The sequence below is a fragment of the Mus caroli genome, unplaced genomic scaffold, assembly GCF_978045245.1.
Source record: "Mus caroli unplaced genomic scaffold, Mus_caroli_1 scaffold_7, whole genome shotgun sequence".
NCBI lineage: Eukaryota > Metazoa > Chordata > Mammalia > Rodentia > Muridae > Mus > Mus caroli.
In genome coordinates this window covers 144,148,599-144,176,556 of record NW_028227262.1, presented here as the reverse complement: position 1 = coordinate 144,176,556, position 27,958 = coordinate 144,148,599, and the positions used below count along the sequence as shown (strand labels likewise).

The 27,958-nt window shown below is 42.4% G+C and overlaps 1 protein-coding gene across 5 annotated transcripts in view; it reads left to right on the top strand.

The window, feature by feature from the left end:
* Ppp1r9a (protein phosphatase 1 regulatory subunit 9A) overlaps positions 1-27,102 on the top strand; it is a 269,586-nt gene extending 242,484 nt beyond the window's left edge. For 2 of the 5 annotated variants that reach the window (XM_085840835.1, XM_085840836.1), the window contains exons 15-20: positions 4,667-4,754; positions 4,845-4,928; positions 15,474-15,672; positions 17,594-17,713; positions 19,624-19,806; positions 21,070-27,102. In XM_085840835.1, coding sequence (XP_085696961.1) covers positions 4,667-4,754; positions 4,845-4,928; positions 15,474-15,672; positions 17,594-17,713; positions 19,624-19,806; positions 21,070-21,270 — 875 coding nt within the window. In that variant the 3' untranslated portion in view covers positions 21,271-27,102. Of the gene's footprint in view, positions 1-4,666; positions 4,755-4,844; positions 4,929-15,473; positions 15,673-17,593; positions 17,714-18,518; positions 18,600-19,623; positions 19,807-21,069 lie in introns of those variants that run through there. The other 3 variants (XM_085840837.1, XM_085840838.1, XM_085840839.1) reach the window with 3 other exon arrangements.
* Positions 27,103-27,958: the final 856 nt, after the last annotated feature.

Below are 27,958 nucleotides of genomic sequence, written 5' to 3'. Positions count from 1 at the left end.
AACTCTGCCACCCCACAGACATGTAGGAAAGAATTGGCTTTCTTGGCATTCTAATCTCAGTATCTCTGCACCTTGGAAGATGCCACCCAGAGCTATCTCATCCTGGCTGTGCTCTGAGGAACGGAGGTTCTGGTCATCAGTTCTCAAGATCCCCAACTTCAATCAAATACACACATCCAATCAAGCTCAGCGTGCTGGATCATGCTGTCCAAACTCGGAAAACATTCTATACCAAAATAGTAATGTTCTGCCTTACTCTGGGAGGATCAGCTGTCAAAGTAACTACTAGCCTTCAGTCATTCCGTTCTCTCCTAGGTAGTGGATTCATAAATCAGAAAGTTACTCAGTGAGCATAAAATTAGAATCAAATTAACCGGCTGTGTTCTCAGAGTGTACCATTAGTGTGCTGCTGAGCTGCCCATTCCTTTAAAGCTTTCTCACATGCCTCAGGGGTTTTCACCCAGTTCTCTACACAGACCTAAGTGTCATTCAAACATTAAAGGAATCCTATACTCCCCTTTGATGAGATTGCTGATGCAACAAATGTTAATGGAATGGGATGTTCCCTCATTGAAATGTAACTCCAGAGCATAAGGCTCTGTAACTCCTGCCATTCCTTGCTGTATGAGACACATCCACTCATCTGAGCTGGACTTAAAAAATTCAGGTGTGGTTACAGCTGGCACCCTCAGCATATGGCCTTTCTCTCTCACTGCCTTCTCAGTGAGGGAATGAAAAATGGCTTTATGATGCTTCCAGGTACAAACTTGACCTCATGTCTATACGGTGGCTAGCTAACACTGCACCTCACATTCTACAGTGGTTTTCACTGTTACTCCTGCCGCTGCGCCTTCGTGTACAGTGACTGACTTAGTAGTTAAGTAGTTCGTGGCAAAATAAAAAAGTGTGTGGCAAATAATTAATGCTCAACAAATCTATTGATGCATTACTAAGTTTGACTCTCCAGGCAGGTAATGCTGCCATCCAGATGGGCCAGCCAAACACAACAGCCACCAGTTTTGCAACGGAAGAGTTCCTAGATGCAGCCACACTTTTTCAGCCACATAAGCATCCCTTCAAGCTGCCATGGCAAAGCATGATGCTTGAGAAGGAGACTGAACATCTTCCCAACATAAAATATAATGTGTGTACTGTCTGGCCCATATGGAGGGGATGTCTTCCGGATTGCTGGCTAGAAGTGTCTTTCAGCCGGCTCACTACTGCTTTCGGAAGGTTGAGACAGTGTAGTCACTGCTGTCTAGATTTTCAGTCATGCACCATTACTGTCCATCTATCGAGTCACTTACAAAGGCGGGTAACATGACACATTGCTTTATTGCAACCCTAATCCTAGCCCTCCGGCTGCCTTACTGGAATTAGGAGTTCTTACATGTGTCAGTACCTCCATTGCACGTCATCATTTCCTCTCATATTTGAGAGATGGAGACAGAAGGAACCCCATAGGTGCTGACTCTATGACTTACCTGCAACTGAATGCCAGTTAAGTCAGCAGAAGCAAAAAATGAAGGAACAAAAAAATGAAAACAAAAACAAACAAACAAACAAAACAAAAAAATGGTGTCTCCCCAGAGGGCTGTTACAACAGAGATCTGTGGCCATAAGAGGGGTGAGACAGATTCCTCTCTCCCTACAAGAGCATCCTTTTGCTTCGATTTGACCTCTACACTTTCAAGGCAGTGAGGCTTTGGCGAGACAGGGTTACCTAGTGTAAATAAAGCACTCTATCAATTTTCTACTCAATGTTAGGAGTTAGTATTTGAGGTTTCTGTGTGACTTTAGCATACTGTCTATGCTAAAGCATTCTCAGAAACTTTCATGGAGTTAATATCATCCTAACTAGAACTCATCTTTTCAAAGGCTTTACACAGCTCCCTTCTCATTCATATACTGCAGTAGGCCTCTTAAGTGTAGATATAAATAAAATGTATTGCTGAGAATGGAGAAGACACATGCTGCTCTGTTTGGTAACTTCACGGAGGAAGTGCAAATTATGTGACCACCCAAGGACATTAAAAAGAAGAAGGGATGGGAACGGAGATGCTGAAGGTAGAGTGCTGGTGTGAACAGACACACAGAGATTCAAAGGAATGGGCTGTCTCAGTGGATGCAAGTGTTGGTCTCTTCAAACTAATGATACTGGGTGTAAAAGCCAATCAGCTTCATCTGTCCTTGGCCCTGTGACTTAACTATTTTAGGTTCTTCCCCCTAACCCTCGGAAACCACAGAGCCTTCTGGGAAGAGAGTAAAAAGAAAAGGACTGTGGGCATGGGGAAACTGAGCAAGAAGGCAGTGCAGGCGGTGCTTGTGAAGGAGAAGCTGGGCAGACTGGTACAAGAGCCTTGACACTCGTGAGGCTTAGACAATGCTGAGAAGACAGTACCAACGCCAGTCACAGGGCTCAAGACTTCATAACACATGTTTTATCATGAACAGAAATACAGAGATCAGATACATTGCATGGGAAATGTGATTAATTTCTATTGGAATAGAGTAGATACTGGGTCAAGAGAGAAACCAGGTCAGGGAAGTAGATCTGGACAATCAATCCCATCATGTAAGAAGGGCAGTCAAGTGTCGTCTTATCAAACAGATGGCACCCAGGAAGGGCTTTTGGACACAGGTGCCCAGAGAAGCGTGTAGTAGTTTAGAAAACAAGAGCCAACTTGCTAAAGTCTAAAGCTGAAGTGCCGAACTTCTGACTGATCACCAAGGTCATATTGGGGCAGTTCCTAAAACCTAATGGACATCTTACAATACACTAAATAAATAATTATGCAAAAGTATAGTAACCACCTTTCCTTAGCTCATGTCAGACCTGTGTTGATTTTTATGAGGATTCATATGTGTGTGTGTGTGAGTGTGTGTGTGTGTGTGTGTGTGTATATATATATATATATATATATAAATTTAAATGATAAAGGACACTATTCTTTAATCTTGCTTCATGGTTTCCATGTCCCTTAAAACATCCTTAACAAATGTGTGAGATAATGATGTGAGGTTGCCTAGCAGCAAGCTCTGTGATGGACAGAATCAGGCTCTTAGTCCTAAGATGTCCAAATACTACACCACTAACAGGTTACAGAGAGTCTCCATAAATATGATCTCAGCTCTTCATCTCCCCACTCATTAAATGTCTTCCAGCTACCTCTAATTCAGAAAATAATTAAACAAGCTCCTTTTAACTTTGCACTGTCCTAACCCTTAAGAGTTCTTTAGGATTGATATGGAAGAATTCATCTCATTTGTTTCTTTGGCTTCTATTACAAGAAAATTGAAAAGCTGCTTTTTAAAAAAGTATCCATTAGCAAAATCACCGTAGAAGGTATCTATTTTTTAATGGCTATGTGTCATACCTATGGCTGTTTAACTCAGTTACTGAAAAGATAATACAAATATTCGTAATAAACATTTGAAGCAAGAAGTAGATTTTTGACACAGGCATATATCTAACTTTTATATTTCATCATGTACATTTCAGGAAATTATTTTAATCTCCTGAGAACCATTAACAAACAATATGAAAACCTCATAGCTAGGAGAACTTGGAGTATCTATGTCCTGTGGAGTATCTGTGTCCTGTGCTGCTTTAAGAGCTTTAGAGCTGAACTTTTGAATAGTAACTATGTGTACTGGTTTCTGATTAGAAATGTATCCTGAAGTAAACAAAAATCACAAACTAATTATCTGTAAGGTTTATTGAACATTCTCTTAGGATCTCTGCTTTCTATACGTCATTCCATGTCGAGTCCCTAGACATAAAAAGAAAAGAATAAAAGGAAAAGCTAAAATCCAACACTAGCAATTAAGAAGGAAGTATGCACACACCCAACACTCCTTGCTGCCGAGTTTCATCCCCCTTGTCAAAGGTGGAACACATGCCACTTGTAGATATATCGTACTAAACCCCACTCTCAAAGTCTTTCTTCTGGTGGACAAAATGTCTCATGTCCTGTTCCCCGTGGCTGCTCCCTGCAGAGTACCAACCCTCATTCACGGAGGTATGGCTCAGTCAGCTCCAATTTCCTTGGAAGACTTGGCATCTTTGGTGTCATGATAGGCCAGACAGTTGTGCTCCTACTAGCTCTTCAAAAGCACCTTCAAAGCATATATTTGGCTTCTGCTATGGAAGGTGCCCCAGGTTCTGCCTTACCCTGTCTCAGAATTGGCCATGGGCCACTAGTACGGGCAAGCTCAAAGAGGAAATCTTTATTCTCAGTTGCTTTCTGAAGCTTCCAGACCTTAACAGGTGATGTTTTCTTTTGGGGTTTGAGATTCAACTAGGTTTATTCAGAAGGTAGGAAAATCCCAAACCAAGAAACAGAGGAAGATGAAACTCAGACCTTCAGTGCCAGAGATGGGGCCAAGTCACCACCACACCTGCTGTGAAGTGAAAGCATTTACTCCTGGTCACTTCCTTTGTCCCCATATGTGTGAAGCTGGTGTCATGGAGAGAACCATCCCTGCTGTGCTGAATGTCCCCATCATGGCTGAGTTTCCTTTGTCTTGTGAACAGGAAATACAGTATGTTCTTATACATTAAAGAATTTGGACAAAACTCTTAGATTCTGAGATACCCTGACTTTTGATTTGTGGCTTAAAATGTAAAACTAACTGATCATTTCCCTATGTGTCTATGTCCTAGATGATGACAAATATCCTAAATCACTAAGAACATCCAGTTCATTCAGGGTACAAAGAGGAAAAATTAAGCAGAAGTTTGCGGATCTGGGGTAAGCACCTCCTTCTAAAACCGTAATCCCCTGTAAGGGAATATTATAAGGGGTTACTTTTCTCTCTCTGACTGCGTGCTGTTATTGTAGGGCACCTTTGCGAAGGAATCCCAACAAGGGGAAGAAATGGAAAGACAAAGAAAAGGAAGCCAGTAGGTTGTCTGCTGGTAGCAGGTACGGGTGGGTGATTAAGAATATACATTTCTTTCTTTTAGCTGACTCTGCCTCTCTTTTACTGTTAACCAACATGAGTGGTCAGCGTTTCTAAACCCAACTAATGTAGACTCTGAGTTGTGCTGAGAGAAAATTAGTTTATGGTTATCTTCAGTTACAGCTTTGAACATACCCATTGGCCACTAACTGCAGAGTTGGAGTCACGTGAGTTATTTCATTAGATACTTAAATCCATCAGTGGGGTATTTTAGACATATTTTGGGTTTGTATCTTTTTTGTGTTGGGGTTTTTGGTAGTTGGTTTTTGTTTTGTTGTGTTGGCTGGCTCTTCACGTTATTATTAATTAATGCCGTCCTGTCCCATACATCCTCATCTAATGGAGTCATTTGGCACTTGGCACCATGTTGGCAATCTACATTCTCGTAAGAGTGGCCACCCATTCTCTTGCTGGTCTCAGCTGTTTAGTGGACTTGCAAGCTCTATTGACTATGCTTACCTTTCAATAAGAAAAAATAATTAGATAGAACTAAGTTTTGAACAGCATTCGGTCCAGTTTTCCCAGTTCCATTCTACCGTTCTAGAATGTAACAGATCAGTAGATTATAAAGCTCTGAAGCCCACATGTCTAGGTCTGAATCTCAGTTCTTCTTGGAAATCCTGGCTAAGTTGTTCAGCCATCTCCACCTTTTTCCTCAATATGAGGTGAGGGTAATAATGGCTTTATAAGGCTAATGGGAAGTTAGACAGGATTGCATACAAAGTATGCAAAGGCTCTGTATATACTTGGTGTATAGGTGGAGTCGAAACCATTAGTGATGACAGTTTGCTATTGTTGTTATTAGTGCTCACAAAGTGGTTTCACATTTGCCAACTTCATTTAATCCTTTTAATAAGATTGGGAAGGCAGACAGTAGCGCCATTCTTTCTTGATGAAGAATTTCCCCTTCATTAAACTTAGTTGATTGTCCCCAGGTTATCCACAAATCATTGAGGACAAAGATGGGACTTGTGCCTTCTGTCTAGTTGCCTCTCCAACATGTCATGCCAATGCTAGGTACCAACACATCTAATAATCAATGCAATTTTTTACAGAATTGGGGGACGATAGTAACTATTGTTACGGTTTCTCTCAGTGGCATAGACTAGGGAAGAAATAAAACCCTGAGTGTTAAAATCTCTTGGGGATCACTTGCCCACTTGATAGGTTGTCCACTGCTGTTTCATCATGTGTCCCTGTCCTTGGTGGATTGGAAAATGGAGAAAGAATTCAAGATTTAATTAGTTTTGCTAGTCTGGTTTTCAGTTCTGTTCTGTAGTGGTAGAATGCCCTCCATACTTTGAGGGAATCTCAGGAAAAGTTACGTACATGTGGGGCTGAGAAGCAATGTAACTGAGTCTGTAAAGCTTTGAAAAAGCCACTTCCAAGAGAGCAGCAGCTGAGCACAGCCCCAGTGGGCGGCTCTGCTTGCTCGGGGAGCTGCCCTCCCTCCTTTGATATTTCAGCAGCAGAACAGTATCCTCCTCTTGGCATCGAGGCTCAACCCAAGAGAAACGTAAACACAGAAGCTTGCAGAAGAGAACACATTTGACTGAGTTACAAGTGCAAATGAAGCCTGCGTTGATGGTGTTGGTGGGTGCTGGCTGTGCAATAGGAAAAGTCATAGTGAGCTGGAGCTGGTGTCACCAGTACCCCCGCTACCCACAGTGTTTGACCCATACCCAGTTGCTAGCTCAGCTGTCTCCAGCTGTCTTTGTAAAACGTTAATTCTTGATTCCCACTGGTTCATTGAACACAAATAGTTATACATGTACTAACACCAGATAATAGTTTTCAATTATAATTATTAATAATTACAGTAGAATTTTCGTGGGATAAAAACAAGATTATATAATTGAAATAGAAAAACAGAAGAGAGAACTTTTCTGCTTCAGAAAAACAATTTTGAACTGTCAGAGTAATTAGGTATCACTAATCCAATCAGATCCTGTTCTCCTCTCTGGGCTGATAATGGACCCACAACCTGATAAGATACATTCCCGGAAGAGCAGAACTACCCGCCTATGGGAGCTTCGTGTAGCTGATCCTATAGGTGCCCACAAATAGGGGTCGCACACATTGTCAGCTGCAGGAAGGATCCTGGGTCAGTCACAGAGAAGAGTGGGGCATGGACTCTACCTCAGGAGCTTTCTCAGAAGGATTTCAGAGTGAGCTAGTAACTTTCATCTCATAGGCTTTCTGCCAAGTCCCCATTGGGTTGTTATAATCTGTGCAAGTCGTCAGCCAGTTCTAACGTGTAGCTGTTAAGCTTGAGAGGGTAAGACTTTCAGTACATTTAGTCGTGGTGTCACTTTTTCTTCCCACAGGGTTTACTCTGCTGTGTTTCTTGTGAGGACATAATAACTCAGAGACACGAGCATCAGGAGACACACAGAGAAAATAAATGAGGATAATGATCGTAATGAATAATCCCAGGGAAGAGATATGATTTAGTGTGCATAGTAAACACCTTGATTTGCACAGGCGCCATAGGAGACAATAAGCACAGTACTGGAGCCAGTTCACCTGAGAGGTACACACCTGAGCCGTAGGATCAGCCTTAGCTCATCCTGGATTGGAGAGAGGTGAATACTGGTTAGTGGTTAGTAAAGAACCTATTTGGAACACTGTTGATAAGTCCCAGTTTAGATTCAGTGGACAATGGTGTGTGTGTGTGTGTCTGTCTGTCTGTGTGTGTGTCTGTGTGTCTGTGTGTACATGTGTCTTTGGGTGTGTCTGTCTGTCCATCTGTCTCTGTGTTTCTCTTTCTGTATGTTTCTCTCTGTGTGTTTCTCTCTCCCTGTGTTTCTCCTTTGGAAGTGAACTTGCATTTACTGTAAAGAATGAACAGTGACAAGAAGACTGAGATGCAATCCACGGTAGGAGTCCTGACTTTGCCTTAAATATATCCTCTTCACGTCCTGTAAGTAAGGTCGTGGCATCTCACTCAGTATCTGCCTCTGTGTTTAGTATGGCTGCACTGATGACTGTGTGTACTGCACTGCTCTACAGTGAGATGCGCCATAGCTGGAAATGCACACCTCCTTCAAAGGCTTAAAATGAAAAGGGAATTATACATGATCTAGTTTTTGTAATATTAATTGTTATTAAAACACTTTATTTTATATTCAGAGTTGTAGATACACTTTTAAAATTAGTTGTACCTGTATCTTTTCTTTCCTTTTCTCTTCTTTTCTTTTTTTTCTCTTCTCTTCTCTTCTCGTCTCGTCTCGTCTCGTCTCTTCTTTTCTTTTTGAGACAGGGTTTCTCTGTGTAGCCCTGGCTGTCCTGGAACTCACTTTGTAGACCAGGCTGGCCTTGAACTCAGAAATCCGCCTGCCTCTGCCTCCTGAGTGCTGGGACGAAAGGCGTGCGCCACCACACCCGGCTCCTGTATCTTTCCATGTGGCTTCTAGAAAGTGTTAATTTCGAAATGCCACCCACATGTGTCTGTCATATGATGCAATCTGTAGGAGCCTATGGAAAATAAATATTCCTTAGATTCAAGGCCATTATCATGTTGGCCTATAATTAATATGTGTTTATTCATTATTTATGTATAGCTCACTCTTTCAAAATACTTTTTTGACACTCAGAAATGTGTTTTGCAACACAATTTATTTTAGAAGTAAGCTGCATGGGAAAGTACAATGAAGCAGAAGGTGTAGGCGTTTGGTACCTAAGTCACCGCCTTCATAGTAAGCATCATCTTAACCCCTTCATGAAAACAAAGGGCATAAGCCAAAGTGCAGGCGCTAGGTTCAAAACTCAGTTCTGCCTTAACCTATCTCTGCCTCAGTTTTCTTGTCTGAAAAATGGAGCCACACACATATTCCTCATATAATGGTCTACAGACTTTTGGGAAGTCTGAGAGTGGTCACATTTAACAAATATACATTGCTATCTTTGTCATTTCCAATATTTAGAGAAAGTTTGCTTGAAGGGAATTAAAGTATTCTTTGTGCATTATGCTGGCAGGCTTATCCATCCAAGGATGACATTCATGATAGCATGGAAATCAAGTAGTTCAATAGATTTCGAAGGTGGCAGCCCTTCAAAGATAATATTCTCTCAAAGCCATTGGATAACATGCTATGCCATTGAGTTTGAGATTAGATCCTATGACAGGTGCCCAGGAGGGCTGCTTTCCTGCTGCTGGGTAAGGCACAGGCCAGCTTGACAGCCATCTGATCTGAGTAGATATATACTCATTAGCAGAACAGGGGTTGCCGTGGACATGTGAGTTTATATAGGAAAATGCTTCACTGGTGCTTGGGATGGTCCCAGGGAGAGAGCCACTGGGAGGTACAGAGTCCCCTTTTTAGAGTCCCAGTCACGTTGATAAAATAAGAATACCTATTGGGCGATCTCAGTGACAGTCTTATTGAAGTCAGAAAAAAATGAAAGGCAAGAAAGCTGGAGATATCAGCAGTGGCTGGCAGAAGAGACGGAACTATGTAGAGAGAAAGAGCCCACAGGTCTGAGGTCTAGTCCTATCTGATGGCACAGGTGAGCTGAGTGGCACAGCGGTTAACTCTTTTCTGTTTGGTTACTCTGAAAGGATGAAGGGCAGCTTCTGTGTGGAGAGCGAGGGACGGAGTCAGTTTCCCTTTAGCTTCCTTAGGTGAAAGGCAGAAGGGGTTGGCAGGCAACTGTGGGTTTTGTCACCTTTAAAGTCTCTCTTAGCTTTGTGGTCAGTTGAAAGCCCCTGCCATTGGCTCATCTTTAATGTTGCCATGGTTATAAGCAGCCTGTGTATCTTCATCACTTACATACTTGGCTTCTGCTGGTTGGTTTTTAATCTAGCAGTGGGAAGCCAGTGCTTGAAAATAAATTAGAAGCAGCTTGGAGATTTCCCATTATTGTGATTGAAATCTATCTCCTTTTTAATTCTTAAATTTCCTCTCTAGCAAGTCATTACTGACCACAGATCATGCCGTTTGTCTCAGAGGAAGCAGACATTGCTGTCATATGTCCTAGCCAAGCTTGTGAAAGACTGGCTACCCAAAATGATCTCAGTCCTCCGTTTCTGCCCATCCTGCCTGCATAAGAGCAGTCGCCTTTATGCAGCTTGGCTCTGGTAGAGCCGACGGACATACCTTCCAAGGGCTCTCTGTTAGCTGTATATGTCAGCTTAATAATCTGAACACCCCACAAAAAAGTCTGTCTGGGGATAGAGCTCAGTCCTTAGAGTGCTTCCTGAGTTTCACCCCAGATCCTAAAGTAAGTCCAGTGGCCCAAGACTGTAATCCCAGCTCTTGGGAGATGGAGGCAGGAGGATCATAAATTCCAAATCATTCTTTTGACTACACAGCAAGTGTACAAGGCCAGCTAGGGGTACTTGATACTCTGCTTCAAAACAAAGAAAAACTTTCCTTTAAAAAAAATCCTATGTTAAATTTGTAACGTAAGGAGGACCCTCAGCATCTCATTACTTTCATCAGCTTGGTTGACCTGTATAAAAACACACATACCTGTAATTCTAGCCCTTGGTGTCTGGAGAGGGAGAGGAATCTGAAGCCAGCCTGTGTTCTATAGCAAGAGCAGTGTTAATTCAAAACAGAAACAAACACAAGAAAGGAGGAAGATATTCAGGATCTGAGAGGAGTTTGTTTCCGTAGGGATAATTCCTTCACTAAAGATGCAGATCTGCCCACATAGATTTCTTTACATTAAAAAGATGTTTATTTTTTAATTTAATTATATTAAACACACACACACATCTCAGATGAGTGGGCTGGAGAGACGGCACAATCAGAAGCCAAACATGCGCGGCAACCTGTGTTTAGATCCCAACACCCATGTAAAACCCAGGCTTGGCAGCGCGCTGGAGGAACAGACCCAGGTGGATCTTTGGGGCTGCCTGGCAACACAGCCTCCACAACAGTGAGTTCCACATTCAGTGAGTTCCACTGCTTCAGGGAAGAGAAGGTGAGGTTAGAAGAGAAAGATACCTGATACTGTCAACCCTTGGCCTCAACACAGACATGCACACATATATGAACATGTACATACATCATAGGAAGGAAGGAAGGAAGGAAGGAAGGAAGGAAGGAAGGAAGGAAGGAAGGAAAAAGAGGTTTAGACCATTAAGATGAGTTTAAATTTTCAAGGGTGTATCTCACATGTAGAGTGTGTGATTGGTGTGCCCAACACCATGGGTTTAATCCAAACACCAGATTAATGAAAATGCATATTAAATGGTACATTTTGGTCAGATTTATAATAGCACACCTTTATTAAAAACCTAAGCAGTGTATTTATTGTCCTGAAATTGACATCTGGTTTTTTGTTTATTTGTTTGTTTGTTTGTTTTTGTTATGTTTTTTGTTTTGGGATTTTTTTTGTTTTTGTTTTTTGGTTTTTTTGAGACATGGTTTCTCTGTGTAGCCCTGGCTGTCCTGGAACTCACTCTGTAGACCAGGCTGGCCTCGAACTCAGAAATCCGCCTGCCTCTGCCTTTAGAGCGTGGCTCTATATGATCCCTTTTCAATTTTTAACTGAAACTCTGCAGAGGGAAGGGAAGAGCTTGCTGATCTCCTGGGTGACCTCCTGGGTGACCTCCTGGGTGACCTCCTGGGTGACCTCCTGGGTGACCTCCTGGGTAATCTCCTGGGTGTCTAGTGTGAGGCAAAAGGGACTCTTGGCTGTTGACCAGAAATCCCAACCAGAGCTGTGGATCTGGAGCAGATATCCAGGGTGGTTGAGCCTGAGAATCAGAGGGGCATGTGCTTCTAATGCTACCCACCAGGATCTGTAAATGTACTGTGTATGGAACTGGCCTCACAGCCCCAGTGTCTTCTGTGGGTATTAGACCTTTTCAAAATTCCTCCCTCCAGCTTAGATGAGAGAGAGAGTCTGCACATAATCCTCTGGTCTCAGCTGTTGTTCTTCAGTTAGCTTCAGATTTTTTTTTTTATGATATCCAACTAGACTCTGAGTATTTCGTATACCTTATTTGCAGAATGAAAACAACAAAATATCACTGTACGGTATTTAACAGAAAAAATAAAAACCATGGTACTAGTCCCAGGATAAATGGATTTCAGAGAATAAGTATGTGAGTTAATTGATAGTCATTAAGAATAAACAATTTGACTACCAGGAAGGGTTAATCCGATGACATCTTTGACTTGCAAAAATTAAGTTTGATGGCAGTTGTTTCCTCTAGTTCCTAGCAGTAAAGCACAGAAGGACATGCTATGGCAGGGACTTGGGATGTTTCGATTTTTTTTTTTTTTTTTTTTTTTTTAATGATCAACTTTGCTATATCAACCAAAGGTGAACAGAGGGCAGAACCTCTGGCTCCTGGAACCCTCCGGAGGTTACATTCAGATCCACTCAAAATTCATCCTACCAATCTTGATGTGGAAAAGAGAAGAAGAAATAAGAGAAAGAAGAAAGGAAGGGGAGGAAGGAGGGAAGAAAGAAGGGAGGAGTGAGAAGCAAGGGGAGGAAGGATCTTGTATTGTTGCAAACATTTTCTGCAAAGTTAGACAGATGATAAAGAGGCACTCAAAATAGAACCACAGCTCCTGAGGTCTGTCTGCTTCTTCAATTTATCCAGGAAGAAATTGGTGTTTGTTTATGAACACATGTCTCCTGGGCTGTTGAGTCTATAATTTTAAAGTAATAGAGTATTGAGTATCTTAATGAATATTCAATTACTCTTGGTCCAAGCAAATGGAAGCAAGTTCTTTTCTCTGAGAATAAAGGTTGCACACAGGGGTTAGTTACACAGTCATGGATTTTTAAAGTTACAGGTAATAAATAATGGAGCTAGAAGACAAGCACAGCAGGGCACAGCCAGAATCTGTTGGTTTGTAGCTGTGGGACAGTGGTTATCACCGGGATGTGGGCTTCCTGCCAACTCTTTCCTCATCTTCCCAGGAGCTTTGCAGAAAGACAGTCTCTGGCACAGGCTAGGCTTCCATAGCCTTGTTCACTAACAGTTGAAAAGAATCAAAAGAGCACAGCTAATTAAAACTCTCATAAAATGCTCTCAGCCAGGAAAATAATCAAAACTGATAATGTCTGTGGACATGTACATCCGGCATTGAGGATGGGCTCAACTGTGGCTTGCCCTAGGGCTTGGACTCCCTGGGGTCTCTTTCAGTGAAGCTGGTGACCAGCAGCATTCACATTCCCTGCCTTCATTGTCCTAATGTTATGGTGGTGGTCTGTGGCCATTGCTACAATCATTTGGTTTAATCGTAAGATGAGGATATCATGCTGTCCTTAGTTACAGAGCTTCCTCATAAACTCTCAGGCAGTGGCTAATCTCCCTTAGTACTATAGTTCCCTTGACTCAGCATTGTCCAGCCTGACTCAGCATTGACCAGCTTCTCCTTAGATGTGGGATTGCTGGGAAGATATGTTTGTTTTTCTAAACAGACTATTATGGATGTTCATACTGGAATGTGGGGGCTAAGTTAAAGATAAGCCAGAGAAGTTATCACTGGATAAATGGTGAGAGCCCCAAAGAGATTTATCCCTCCAGATGGCATGGGTCACCATTTAATGGGGCATGGGAAGGGGCAGCAGGATGGAGCTCCTAGAGTCAATCCCTGGATCAAGCTGGAGTCTCTGCTCTTATCTCCCGCCTACAAGTATTTATTAGCATGTGTTCACATTCCAACTGGTGTTGTTTACCTTAAGGCCTTAAGATTTCTCCCCTTCTCCCAGGGGGAGCAAAGAAGAAAGCTGTTCCTTTGCTTTATTGCCATCAGATTCATGTTTCCAGAATCCTTCACCTCAGGATAGACTGCGGGTGGGATAACACTGAGTTCTCAAGCTGTCAGAACTCATGGGAGGAAACTGAAGTGTGTGGAGCCAGGGAAGCAACTTCCACACATGATCACAAATGTTCTATGGTGACGTCAGCTATATTTGCATTTGGTGTAATCATGACAACATGGTAAAATATAGATTCCAGGTCAGCTCCCCTTCTTTCCTCCTAGTTCTGGACAGCCAATAGTTCTTGTGAATCTATCTGCTGTACCAGAAGCCTCTAACCAACTTTATTTGGTCCATGAGCAAAGAATAAAATGTACCCTCTCCAGAGCCCAAGGCCTCAACAAATATGGGCTTAGTTATCTTACCCTCCTGTCCTCTGCTAATAAATAGATTACAAATAAATAGAGTATAAAATGTTCTGTTCAGTTTAAACTTGAAGATGAAGTTTAAGGGTGACCTATTGATTTCTCATTGATTTCTATTATCCTTGAAGATATCCTACTGCCCCCTCACCCAACACACACTTTTTAAACACACTAAAGTGATCCCATCTTCTGGATTCCTTTATGTGACCATCACTTTTATTCACCCATCCCCCTGTACCAGTTTTACCAGCATTTCACAAATGTCTTAGCTGTTCTTGTATCCCTTTGTACTCTCTATGTATGCCTTACTGTGCAGGGCACTTACATGAGCATTGCTACATTTGGTACTTGGAGCACTATTTGGATACAAGCCACAAGTCTTAGACTTGATGCTGTTTATATCACTCTAAACTTTACTTTAAAATGTACTTGAAATGAAGTGTAAGGAGACAGGAATTCAGTAGGGATAGAAACTATGTGTATGTTATCAAGGCACCTTTAATTGAAGAGATTCCTGTAGTCATAATATTAACAGCTACCAAGTAATTGCCTTCCATGCAGAATCACTGAGACACACTGAGGCTGGCCTCTTCCAAAAGCACATGAGCATTTTCTTCCTAAGTTCCTGAATAAGTATTTTCACTTGAACAATAGATAAATACAACTGTGAAAGTAACTGTTCTGTTTAAATAAGAAAAATGGTATCTCTCAGCTGCTTTGAATCTTTAAATATTTCTATACTTCAATAGCTTTTGTGGTTCTATAAGAAATGTTAACCTATTTAAATCATTACGGTCATATATTTGAGATACATCAACACATTTATTTGTACAGATTAAGACAAAGGGACAGAGAAGGCTTGAGACCCCCTTAGGAGGTGATAGAACCTCAGCTTCCCATGATGATTTCAGACCCTATACTCCTCCTGTGAATAGACACTAAGACTATGATGAGAAACAAGCAGGCTGCATCTTCTGCTTAACATTACACATGCTCGGAAATTTCCAAATCAGTTGACTCTTTCAGCTATAGATTCTGGGAGCATGAATGCAGGGATCAGTTTAAGAATGCTGGCTGAGAGCTATTGTGGTGGCTTTCCTAAGAGGGATCTCCAAAAGGGTGTGCCATCCCTATTTTAATTCATGCATGTATGCTTATAAAGACATATTTAATAAAGTTTTGCCATTGAAATATCAGTTCAAATCCATGTATTATCATAGATTCCATTTAAATGCAGAAAGATGATAAATATTAAGGTTAACACTGTTGCCCAAAGCAATACCTTTTTACCACTGTGGTAGATAAGTTTCTCAGAGAGTTGTGCCTATTGCGAGGGTCTTGCTAGAACTGGGTTCAGTATCTTTTGCCATTTATTTGTCTAACGTGTCCATTCCTTTCACACCACAGAATCTTCAGAAGCAAGTTGGAGAACTGGAAAGGCAAACCAAGCTCCGGAGCGCAGGCCTCCAGCCACTCTCCTTGCATGCCTTTCTTATGGTTTAATGAAAGCCGGAAAGGATCCTATTCCTTCAGGAACCTGCCGTCAGCTCCAAGCCCCCTTCCACCTTCTCCTGAGACTCAAATCTCAGATAAAACAGGGTCCAAGGTAGACAACAGTGGACTATAAAAGCCGACAGGAAAGTCCCCCAATTCTGTCTCTTCAGGTTTTGGAAAGCCTTCTCAACTTGCGCGTGCCCCTGGATCTGATGAGCCAATGTGCTAACATTGTCCTAGGCATGCATGATGTTTCCTTTACGGGGAAAAAAACCCCACCTAACCAGCACCCTCTTTAATACTGTTCTGTGCTAGTGTGTGCTTTTCTCTTCGATTTGCCTGTCATTTCATTTACTGCTATTTAATCTGTTTGACAGTTAAGCCATGCTGGGAAAGAGGCATTTGGATAGTGAAACAGGGTTGGAAGATATTTACTAAGTATTCTTCTTTAAATTGCATTATGAAACAATTTCACTGTGCTTTTCAAGATTTACTGGAAAACAGATAAGTTTGCCACTGACTGTTCAATATATTCAAGGGAAGCAAACACAAAAACAAAGGCCACTGACATGTGGCACCTGACTTACTTGTATCAAATGTCCATGCAGATCACCTCTTCTAATTCTTTTTGCCATTAGCAGAATTACATTAGATGTATATGCGTGGGTGTGATGCTTTTCAAAGTGTGCAATGGTTATTTCCAGCATGACAACGCAAGCCTGGTTTAACCCTGTACTGACACACATGGTGACTAACCTTCAAGGAATTTGGTCTCCTCTTTCCTGTGTTCACTCTTTTTCCCCAAACAGAAACGTGAGGTTAATCTTACTTAAACTGAATTCTTCCTTGAGGTCAGCAGCTCGAAGAGTTCTGGCCTAGAGTCTGGAGGATTGCATCTCCAGTGATAATACCAAAGGGTGAAGTGTCGTGCGCGTGACCTGCTGCTGAATGTTTTGCCAGCTATGCTCCTTTTTGGAAGATTTATCAAATCTTGAAGTTGGTTTGGTATTAAATCCCCCAGTCCTCTGGGATGGTGTTTATTCTCATCAACAATCAACCAAGCCCAACACAATATAATCTAATGGGGCTAACAGTCTGGTTCCTGGAGAAGTGCAGTATGAAACAAGGTGGTGTTGGGCAGTTGCTTAGAGTTTCTGGGAATTCAACCACTCTACAAGTAGCAAAAGAATTTTGGTAATAAGTGACTCTTTGGACCCTTTAGTGCTATTCTGAGAGTTATGGTTTGCTTGAGTGATCCTAAGATTATCTCACATTAAAGAGAGGTTCATTATAAAACATTTCACAAGTAAGGCTCTGTGTCCATTGTCAAGTTGTTTTAACATCTGCTGAGCATGTTAAAGTAATTCCAGGAAAATTCATTTTTTCCCACATCCCACCTGACTTACCCCAAGAGGCTGTGCAGCCTTGTGGTTCTGTTTCACACTGCAGTCTCTTTGGCTGTGGGCTGGTGCCATGAGAGAGCTCTATACCAACATGTAACTAATGCTGTGCTCTCAGTCCACGCCCTCCTCCAGAATTGTCATTCTGAAGGCTATATCCAGGAGGGGACCTGTCACTTCTCACAGTATTTATCACAGCCAGCCACACACCATCTTTCCCCGGGGCACTCCAGCTACCTTCTTGATATAAATTACCATCTGTTCCTGATAACTCAGCCTCTCCACGCCATCTTGTATTCCGACTTACACTGTTTCTTGTCACAGTTAGGGGCAAAGCAGATGGGCTTATTAATATCACTACCCTGAGCACTGGCAGAGGGTAATGAATTCTGTACCCTTGGCGAGAAACTCAAGAACCATTTCTGGATCCCACATATCCTTGTATCAGATTGAGAGGGTGCCCAGAATTTTCATGCAGGCTTCTGCCCCACTGCCCAACTGAAGGTTGTCCCCAAAGCACACGTGAGCTCTTCTAAAGACAGTTGATTAGCATGAAGCATTTGAGGACTTGGGAGCACACCTGCTTCTAGTTCACTCTGTGTTCATTTAACACGGTTGTATTCGTTTTGACAGAATTTCACCTTCAATGATGACTTCAGTCCAAGCAGTACCAGCTCAGCAGACCTGAGTGGCTTAGGAGCAGAACCCAAAACGCCAGGGCTCTCCCAGTCCTTGGCACTGTCCTCGGATGAGGTACTGTAGTGGCACCGTGACAGAACTTAGTTTTTATGTGGCTCATGTCCTCCATATCCCACTGTGGGAAGATGTTTGAGGGTAGATTTAACATAAAAGGCATCAACGGTGAGGTTTTGTGTTTAACACAGAATCCCCACGATTCCATTCCCCTTGCCCTCCACATTAAAGAAAAGTATAGTTTCGGAGCCCATTGAAGCTGCTTGGGAATCCCATTCTACATGTAAACATAAATGTTAGAGTCTGGGCACTGGAGAGCAAGACTAGGCTGTGAATTATCTATTCTCTCTGTCCTTTCCCAGAGTAACCCCTACCCCCCTCCCCAGACTCCGAGGGTCTTTTGACTACCATATGCCCCCTGTTGAATCATTACGGGTCTTTTGACTACCATATGCCCCCTGTTGAATCATTACAGGATCAATAGGAATGGTTCTGGAAAGGAAATAAAGTAAGAACCATTTATTCAGATGCTAGAGTGAAGATTAGCATTGCTAAGAATTACCAGGAAGTATGTATGCAGGAGATAAGCAGAAAACTATGTTGGGATTGGCTTAGTTCTATAAATAGGTGGGAGTCAGGGGCAGGAAATAATGTAATTAGAATTTGTTCTTACATATGAAATAATTGTTCTTACTTCCTTTTAGCGTGAGTTATATGCAATAAGCCTTTTTTTCCTTTAAATGTTTTTTGGTCATGTTTTCCTAGCTGGGCTTGATTTTGATGTTATAAAGCGTGTAATGTTGGTGTTGTGTGTCCCATTTCTATAACATTCTTCTTCTCGGTTCTTTTGTTGCTACTCACCCAGAGCCTGGATATGATAGATGATGAGGTGAGCTCTCTGTGGGTTGTATGTGGTGCCTTGTCTCATTGAAACTGCTTTTCTCTCCTTACAAAATGACTGTGAATCCAATACTAAAGAACAGTTTCCTCTGGAGTGGAGGGGAATACCCTGCAATTGTTTACATTTGAATTAAAAGATATTCCTGGATCTAGCGGCTCTATGCCCCACCTCCAGAGTCCCTAAGCCCCACCTCCAGAGTCCCTAAGCCCCTCCTTCAGAGTCCCTTACTTACCTCCCATAGCCATTACCAGACATGGTCCATTCTTTTTCCGTATCTGCTGCCTTTCCTCTGCTCACACTCAGCCTTTTCTTCATGTGACTCACCAAATAAACTGTCTTTCCTCTGAGATCTGCCACTGCTTCGTCTTCTCTCAGCTCGGTGGCTCTGGGAGCTGTCATGCCCCTTTATGCAAATAAAGAGAATGGTCTACAGTGGACAGAGTCTGGAATTTGCAATGAGCATCTTGTTAAGCCCTTATTGCTTATATTGTGTTGTCTAAGAGAGATTGTGTGAGCTTTCCAATCCTCAGTTCCCTCATGTCTTAAAGAAACTGTAGGTGTCGGTGCCCTACCTTCCACAGAGGTGTGCTTTCTGCTCCAATAAAACAATAGCTGTGAAGTTTCCCTGTGAAGGCTTGGGGGCTTTGAGACTTTCCTGTAGAATAAAGGAGACCTTGATATTTTTAAAGTGTTTTTATATAACTTTACTGTCTTCTAACAGGATAAATTTAAGTGATGTATCACATGTAGAGAACTATGAAATAATTATTTTCCACATCTGACTATATCTTCAGGCTTACTTATTATAAAATCATCCATGTCAGTGTGTACTTTTTTGATTTTTTTTAACTTCCTACACCTTTACTGGTACTTTTTTATGGGGTATTTTTAGTTTTCCATCTACCAGAATCAGATAGGTAATAGACATGTTTCTTCTAACATAAGTAGAATTATTATGTATGATTTACAAGTAAATGCAGCTCTTGTAACTTGAGAAATTCCTTTACTAGCATAATATAAGCCATACTTTTTGAGACATTTAACAATGCTGCATACATTTCTGTCTCAGATCCTTGACGATGGACAGTCTCCCAAACACACTCAGAGTCAGAATCGGGCCGTTCATGAATGGAGCGTGCAGCAGGTTTCCCACTGGTTAATGAGCCTCAGTCTGGACCAGTATGTGCCTGAATTCAGTGCCCAGAACATCAGTGGGGAGCAGCTCCTGCAGCTGGATGGAAATAAACTGAAGGTAAAGAATCCTTCGTCTGTGTTAGTTACTAGTTATGCATGTTACTTTTAGCACCTGACATGGTTGATCTGCACATCCATGTGGTAGTTTTCATCAGTACTTACCAGAAAAGATACTGAATAATTTTCAGTAGGGAAAAAAAAAAAAACTTCAAGCCCATCACAGGTTCTGACTAGAAATAGGCTGCTGACTAAGAGAGTTCGAGGCCTTTTCCTTTACATCACCTGGCAGTGCTTGACTCCTTTATCAAAATCATTCACTGCCCATTGTACTGTTCAGTTTTAATAATGTCCAGTATGAATCTTCTTTCTTCATTTCTCCTCCATGCCCCAACCCCTCCTGCTCAGTACTTGAAAACTGAAACAACATCCCCAACTTCCTTCCCCAGTACACCAAGCCATCCTCTTGTCACCTCCACTGCACCTTCATTTCTGCTCATCTGGCCCTTCTCTCTTAGAGACTGAGGTGGTACCCAACTCTACCGAGAAAGGGCAAGAGGAGGGTACAGCCAGCTCTACACACCCCTCCCCACTGCTCGGCTGATGGATAGATGAATATCTCTTGACAGTCTTTGAAAAGGTTAGCAATCAATCAATAGCTGTGAATATGAAGGCCCATTGACAACTGTCCCTGTTAGGGAGATGGATGCATCCTGCTGTGGATGCTGAAGGTCAGGAAACATTTGAAGTTCACAACAGTCTTCCCCAATTCTGAAGTGCAAGCTCATCCAGCCACCTAGTCATCATAATCAGACTTCCTTTATAGGTCTGCCTTTGGGGAGACAATGGCAGAGAGATGATGACATGGGCATCCTGGCCCCAAAGACATTGTTGGTTCTCACTGTAAATAACTACATTGGCAAAAGGGAAGCCATTTTGGAGCCCACCCATCTTGGAGCCTTTTGTAGCAGCAGGTGCTCTCAGTTACTCTTTGAAGATATTGATGAGTTTAGCAATACTTTAGCCGAAGGTTGGAGAAGCAGGATCGTGCCCTTTCTGTTCATTCCCTCCTTAGTCACCAATTTGGAGAGCATTTTCGTGATGACTTCTGGAGTGTATTTTGCAAAGAGTTTCAGAGAACAAAGCCCAGATCCTCAGGGCATACAGAATTTAGCACCTGTGGTCCGCTTTTCCTCAGGCTTGACCTCCCCCTTCTACGTCTAACTAAGGTCATGAGATTAAACATAGTGTGGTGGTTTCCTCATCATAAACAAAGAGGGCAGCAGTTTTTCAGAGTCCTTTTGTACATGTGTTTCCTCTGTAGGCTCTTGGAATGACATCATCCCAGGACCGGGCACTGGTTAAAAAAAAACTGAAGGAAATGAAGATGTCTCTGGAGAAGGCTCGCAAGGCCCAGGAGAAAATGGAAAAACAAAGAGAGAAGCTGAGGAGGAAGGAACAAGAGCAAATGCAGAGGAAGTATAAGAAGTCGGAAAAGATGACTTCCACAGCCGATCAACCGTGAGCAGTGAGGCCTCACCTCTTCCAGTAGTTGGGGAAGTTTGAGAGAAGTCCCGCCCCTTCCTGCCCCCACTCCCCTGCCGAGGCTGAAGAAGAAACTGATGGGATAACACCACTGTAGGTGGTTAAAGTACTGTGTGTTGAATGCACTCTTGATTTTAACCTCCTAAAATAACCCCTCACCATCACCTTTGGTTTATTGACAAAACAGAATTATCATTTTTCTCTTCTACTTACCAACATCCAATGTTGTGTTAAGTGTGCGGTGCCACTCGGAGGAGCAGCCTGACCCAGCCAATGAGAGCAGGACTCACTCTGGGGCTGTGAGTGGAGTACCCAGAATTCTCAGTGAGAGGCCCTGAAACTGAGGTGGTAGCTTCTGACTGTAGGTGTAGAGATGAGACCTGCTTTGAGATGGGGGAGCGCCCCTCAATTCTGACTGTAGAGCAAGTCAGTTCTGTTGTGGGGATGTGGGTGCCCAGCACACAATTGCCACCTGAGGGAAAGAGGAAACAAGTGTGCTATCCACTTGCTGGGAATCCGAACGAGGGGGGAAAGAGTAGCTAGTTATTAACTCTAGAAGGGAAGGGCCTTAAGCACACAGATGGGGTGCACTTTGGGGCCTGGAGGACAGCATTTTCCTCCAGGTATTGTTGAACAAAGAAGAAGAAACCGCCAGGGTAGTGCAGCCATGGATGCTGGGGTCTGCTGTGCTGTTTGCCAGTGCTGCACCAAGTGTTTGAGCAGCACCGACAAACTGCACAGCTCCTTCCCCAGCCACACACTGAGCCGGAAATTGGCTTTGAAGGAAACCAACGTCTTCAGGTTTCTTCTCCTGGGACATTCTGGCTGGCCTTCAGCTTGCCTGGGACACAATCGTGAACTTGTCACATATTTTCTACTCAGAATTTCCCAAGTGGGCTCAGTTAGTGTTTTAACAAATGTGCTTTTAAGGACTTAAACATAGAGATACTGGTTAGAGATTTAAGATTTGAGTAACAGTCAACCACAGAACTTTTTTCTTGTTTTTATATACACACAATTCTTTCCTGTGAAGGACAGCCATCACTTACATTTTAGAGACATTTTGAATGACTTTCTAAGCCATTCTCTTCCATAGTCTAGAGAGTTCCAGATTTGTTGAAAACAGTACACGGGACAGATTTTTACAGTGTAAGAGCTGATATTTCTTAAGTCCAGTATTAGGGATTGCAGTCCTTCACCACCCTGAGTTGAGCGCAGGAGACTAGGGGAGGAGGAGAACAGAAACTCTTCTGGAGGCATTTCACACCCTGAGGGGGGGGGTATTTATTTGCTTGCCTTTAGTTTTGCTCTTTTTGCTTATGTATCTAACTCTCATTACTGCATTAATTCTAAAAACCTGGTATCACCTGCTTTCGGATGGACTGATTTCAGAGTAGAGCTGGAGGCCACATGAAACCTTGGACTTCAGGGTCTTTCCTTCCTTTCCCCCAGCAGGCGCTTGTGCTGCCCGCAGGCCTGTACACATCTCCTCTGCATGCACAGGTATGCAGGGCCTGCATCAGGCTCCAGAGTTAGGACAGGAATCTGATACGACAGAGGTCGGCTGCCTGTGTGGCCTCACTTTTTATTTAACATTGTGACTTTTCATTTTTATCGTTATCACTATTTTTGTAACATGAATTCTGACATTATCTGAACTAGAAACTTAATCCTATCCTTTCTCCCAGAGCCTGCTTCTGTTTCTGGCCCAAGCACTTCTGTAAGTTCTGGCCCTTCTGGTACAGATTCACATCAGTCCAAAACATGACGTGGGGGTCTCATTATGCTCTGCACAAACCAGATCTGCTTCTCAGTATTCCCAAGGAGTAGGGTACTGGGTGCCTGCTTCTATCTCAGATGCCTGATGCTTCGCCACTTACTAATATTTTGAGAAAACAAGAGACATGTTCCTGAACTACACATTCAGTAACTCTTTCCTAATGCCAGAAGTCTGAGCAAAACTCTGGCATTACTAATACTTGTTATTGTACGTTTCAGCCATTTTTCTTTTCTTTGGGGGAAAAAAAAAGCTGGATTGCACTGGACGCTTCTCTGTGTTCATTTTCGAGAGTGAAAACAGAAGAGTGATAATTTTAAGTTGTGTTTACACTTTGATGATAGTTGAAAATGAATGTATATATTGGAAATGTCTGTAAGTCTGCGCTGCCTGTAACTTATGACCTCTTATATTGCGTTTTTTAAATACAGTGTTCTTACTGTGACTTTATTAACACTCCATGCTTGGATCAGCATACATCTGGCAGTTACAAATCAAATTAATATTCCTTACATCATTTAGTTTGTAGTTTACTCATTGTGATCTTTAAGTTAAATTATTGCAATCTTAAACCAAAATGAGTTCTTTTAACGTTGCTACTTAAAACTAGTAAAATTGTAAAGGGCTCTTGGTTGCACTGTTAGGCAAAGGGTAAGAGACGGACTGGCTGGTCCGGTGTGGAAACAAAGTGAAGGACCTCAGATCTTGTGAGCGTTTTGACTTCTTGTTAGCTCCTTTATTGGCTGTAGTGCATGATAATAATTGAGTTTCCAACGTCTTGCACAATGCTTTCTTTAATGCTGTGGTTTTCAGGGTTTATACAACTTAAAGAGAATTGTTGCTTCATGGACTTTAAGGATTTCGGACAGTTTTTAAGCTGTCGACAAATGAACAGAAGAGGTTGTCTGCATATTGTGAACTGTACTCTAGTGACGACTAGTGGGTCCCACCAGAAACCAAAAGTGTTTGGGGTACAAGATATGTTCGGGCGTCAGGGTACATGGTGAGGCCCTGCCATAGGTAGAGAGCATTGTAGGAGTAGATTCTAGGTCAGGGTTCCACTAAAGAACTGTGCACTGGATGTCTGTGGTTAAGATCACCTCCTTTAAGGCAACTTATCCTTATGTGATCACGACTTTCTCCTCCCCAGCATCAGAAGGGTACTGTTAGAGCAGAAACCCTGCTCTATCTACTTTAGTACTCTATCGAAGCCTGTCATTACTATCGTGACAGCAAAGTCCCTCTGAAGCCGTCTGCCATCCTTCTGCTGGGGTTGAAATGGACGTCCCACTCCCCACCTTGTGTAGACTTTTAAAATACCGCAGTAGTTTCTGATCACACTATGAAAGGAGCTAATGCCAAACTCAGTTTGCAAGAGGCACAACATGTGACTACCTACTTTATGTTCCTTTATTTCAGGAAACAAAGTAGCAGAGGAGAGTGTGCTCCCACTACTGCTCATGCCCAATAGTGTTCACCCTGAGATCTTAAATACCTTAGGCCTAAGCTTCAAGAATGTCCACAGGTCAGATTTAGCATCTGGGCCTCTATGGCTTGTGCTGATGATGAAGAATTCTCTTTTGGGATCTTTGCTTGATAGGATTAATTTGTACCTGAAAATTATATAAGAAGAAAATGGTTGCATTTATACAGCTACTCTAAGTTGTTTATAAACATGAGAGGTTGGAAAGTTTTGAGGAGGACCATTAACATCTAACAAGGGTATTTAAGATGATTCTGGACGATGGAGGGAAAATGATTCTAAAAGAAACTTCTGTACATTGGATGCGTATCACCCTGTCATACACTGGGATTGTTAAGAATCACCAAATTCTACGTGAGTAACTTAAGCCTCTTCCCACATAGCTGGTGATAAGAAACATCTCACTTTGGGGAACAGGCATTAGGAGGGTTTATGTCACTTGGCTTCAACGCTAAGACCCTACCGGTACCTGGATGAAAGAGTAATTAAGAAAGGATGGGCCTAGTTTTCACATGTTTCCTTACTTGCTTTGAGTCAGGGCTCCCCATGTCTAGTTGTAAAGCAGAGCTTGTGGAGGTGAGGTCAAACTTAAAGCATTTATGCTTCCTTCCAAAACTGTTCTCATTGTGAAAGGACAAAGGGAGGGGACAGTCCCGAGACAGCATTACAGGAAGTCTGTTTCGTCCCTGCTCAGTCCTGAAAGTCAGACTGAGTGTACTGGCCGGTTTTCTTTGCTTTTGTCTTGAATAGTTAAAGTCCCATGAAATGTAGCCCTGATCCAAAACACTGGGAGTGGCAGGAATATCACCAAAGAAAACACATATTAATACCTTGAAGATAACATCGAAGAAGCTAGAGTGAGTAGTTAGAGGGAAAGGGGAAGCCTGTACAGTAAACTGCCCTCCGGAGATAGTGTGAGCTCCTCACACAAACGCACCCACACACGCACGCACACTGCCTCCTGGAGGTTTGGTTCCCTACGACTCTCGTCTGTAAGCACCTGGGGCTGGAGTAGGGGGCAGAAGAAGGTCCATGCTTCCCTGCCCTTGTCCAACCCAACTCCCCTCCTCCCCTCCCTCCCCCCGCGCCAGACCGTTAGGGATCCAGCGATGTGCAAGACAATGTACAAGCAGTAAGAGAAGAAGCCACAAATTCTCAGTTTTGTGCATGCCACTTGTGTAGGTGTCAGAGCTGTGTGTGTGAATATATCCCCACCTGACACACACACATATATACCTTGAGCACGTGGCACAAAAATATACTCACCGTGGACTGCAGTGATGTCAGTTAGGACCCTGGGCTGTAATAGTGGCATCGTCGCCACCTTTTTATGTTGTGTATACATTGAATGGCTCATAGAATTTTAAGAGATTTTTTTTAATGTAAGTATCCTACTAAATGCACTTATGCTTCTAAATGTTTATATATTTTGGTAAAATTGATTTATTAGATCTTTAGTATTGTATTTTAGTAAGGTAAATTTTCCTCAGATATTGGATGAATGCTTTGATGTCAAGGTTGCACATTTTTTAGTTAGAGCTCAGAAGCTATTATGCAGCGTGGGGCATTTTCAACTGCAGGATGTCCGCAGTTTTCTTGACTAAATTGCACTGTGTGTTCTCGTTATCAGCTCCCACCTCAGCCGCCATGATGCTTCTGTCACTGACTGCTGGCTCTCTGGTGGCAGTATTCTGTCGTGTGACCACTATGTACTTCCTAAGTCATCCGCTTGTAATGGCATTTTGGTTGGCACCAAAAATAACACAAAGGGTCCTGAGTATATGCTGTTGGAAGCTGTATACTTCATTTCCTTTGGCTGGTTTATGCACACACACACATGTTTCTTGTTAAAGATTGAAGCACTCAGCCATGAAATAACAATTGGCCAGAAATACTTTAAATTGCCTTTACCAAAAGAAAGAAAAAAGAAAAAAAAAAAAAGCAGGAAGTGATGCCCAGGCCAGATAGCTCTTTCCAGCAGCAGCAGGTTCAATCGGTGAATAACAAGCAGCGCTCAGCGTACATACGTGGGCTCTCCTCAGGATTATTTAATGTCATAACTACTGCTTTTGTATTTTTTAATGATGTTTTGATGAAACCACTTATAAGTCTGCTATAGATTACTGACAAGGCCAGGCAGCTGAAAACGACAAGGGGAAGGAAGGTCCGTTCTACTGTAAGACTTGGTTTATGGTCGTCTTTCCTTATATACTGCTAAAAGGGAAAGTGGTTTGTAAAGCATTAAAGTCTGGTAAGTATGTACAGCACAGGACCTGAACTTTTTAATTTGTACGTTTTGCTGTCTGGTCATTTGCATGGGAGAAACAGCAGTGCCACACCCAATTTGTTCTCGGGCGCTTCGTTAGTGTGTGCTGTTTCCAATGGCATCCTTTACTTTTCAGTTTTCAGAGGCATTCAAAGCAAACTCTACTGTCAGTGGACCATTGTTTTCTGACCATCTAAAAAATACCTGTGATTAAACTTAACTTGTTAGTGTAAATAAACCTCTTGCCAATGAGTATTATTGTTGTTAGATAATGAATGCAATAAAGGAAATACAGAGGTCTCTCGGAGTCTATGTTTCTTTTCTCTCTCTTTCTTTTTTTCCTCTTCCATTTCTACCTTCAACTAAAACAAGCCCTGACTGGGTAAACCTGCACTGACTGTCAAAACATCTCTCTCCATCAAGAGCAAAGTGCACATTTTTCATGGAAATGAAACTAAAAATAAGTTCTAACTCTGGCAAAGTGTAAATTGGCAGCTAGAATTACACCTGAAAGCACAATTATGGACCTGGGCATGAAGCTGAAGAGCTGAGCCGCCCGCTGGAGCCCCCAGGTCCCCACTTCCCCTGTCCCTCTGACACAGCCTCACCCTCAAGTTCCCAATACCCATCAGCCAGAGGAAGATGGATGACAAACCCATTAAGCCCTCAGTCTCACACAACAAGAAGCAAGCCGAGAAGGAATCAGGTCCAGCCTAGAGCACTAGGTTATTTTAAACCATTTTCATCCTCAGATCATCTCCAAGACTGAGAAAGCAAGACTAAAACAGCTGACGAGTATTCACTCAACTGTCTCAGCCTCATGAAGTAAGGAATGTGAGCTTGTTTCCCTCCATTTTGGAAACTCTTAAAAATTCTCTTACCAAATTTTGGCCTTCTTTGGACAATCTTAAATGCATGCCATGGGAAACCAGGTAGCTTCATTTTAATATTTTATTTTTGAAAGAATTAGCTTGATTTGTCAGTAGAAAGGAAGAGAATATGGTCATTTTACTGAAGGTGCGATGAAGGCTAGGTAGACAAGAGATTTTTTTTTCTTTTTAAAGAAATATGTGGAGTTTGCTTTCCTATGTGCCACGCTCACAGAGAGTCATAACCAGAGATTCCGAGAGTCCAGCCTCCAG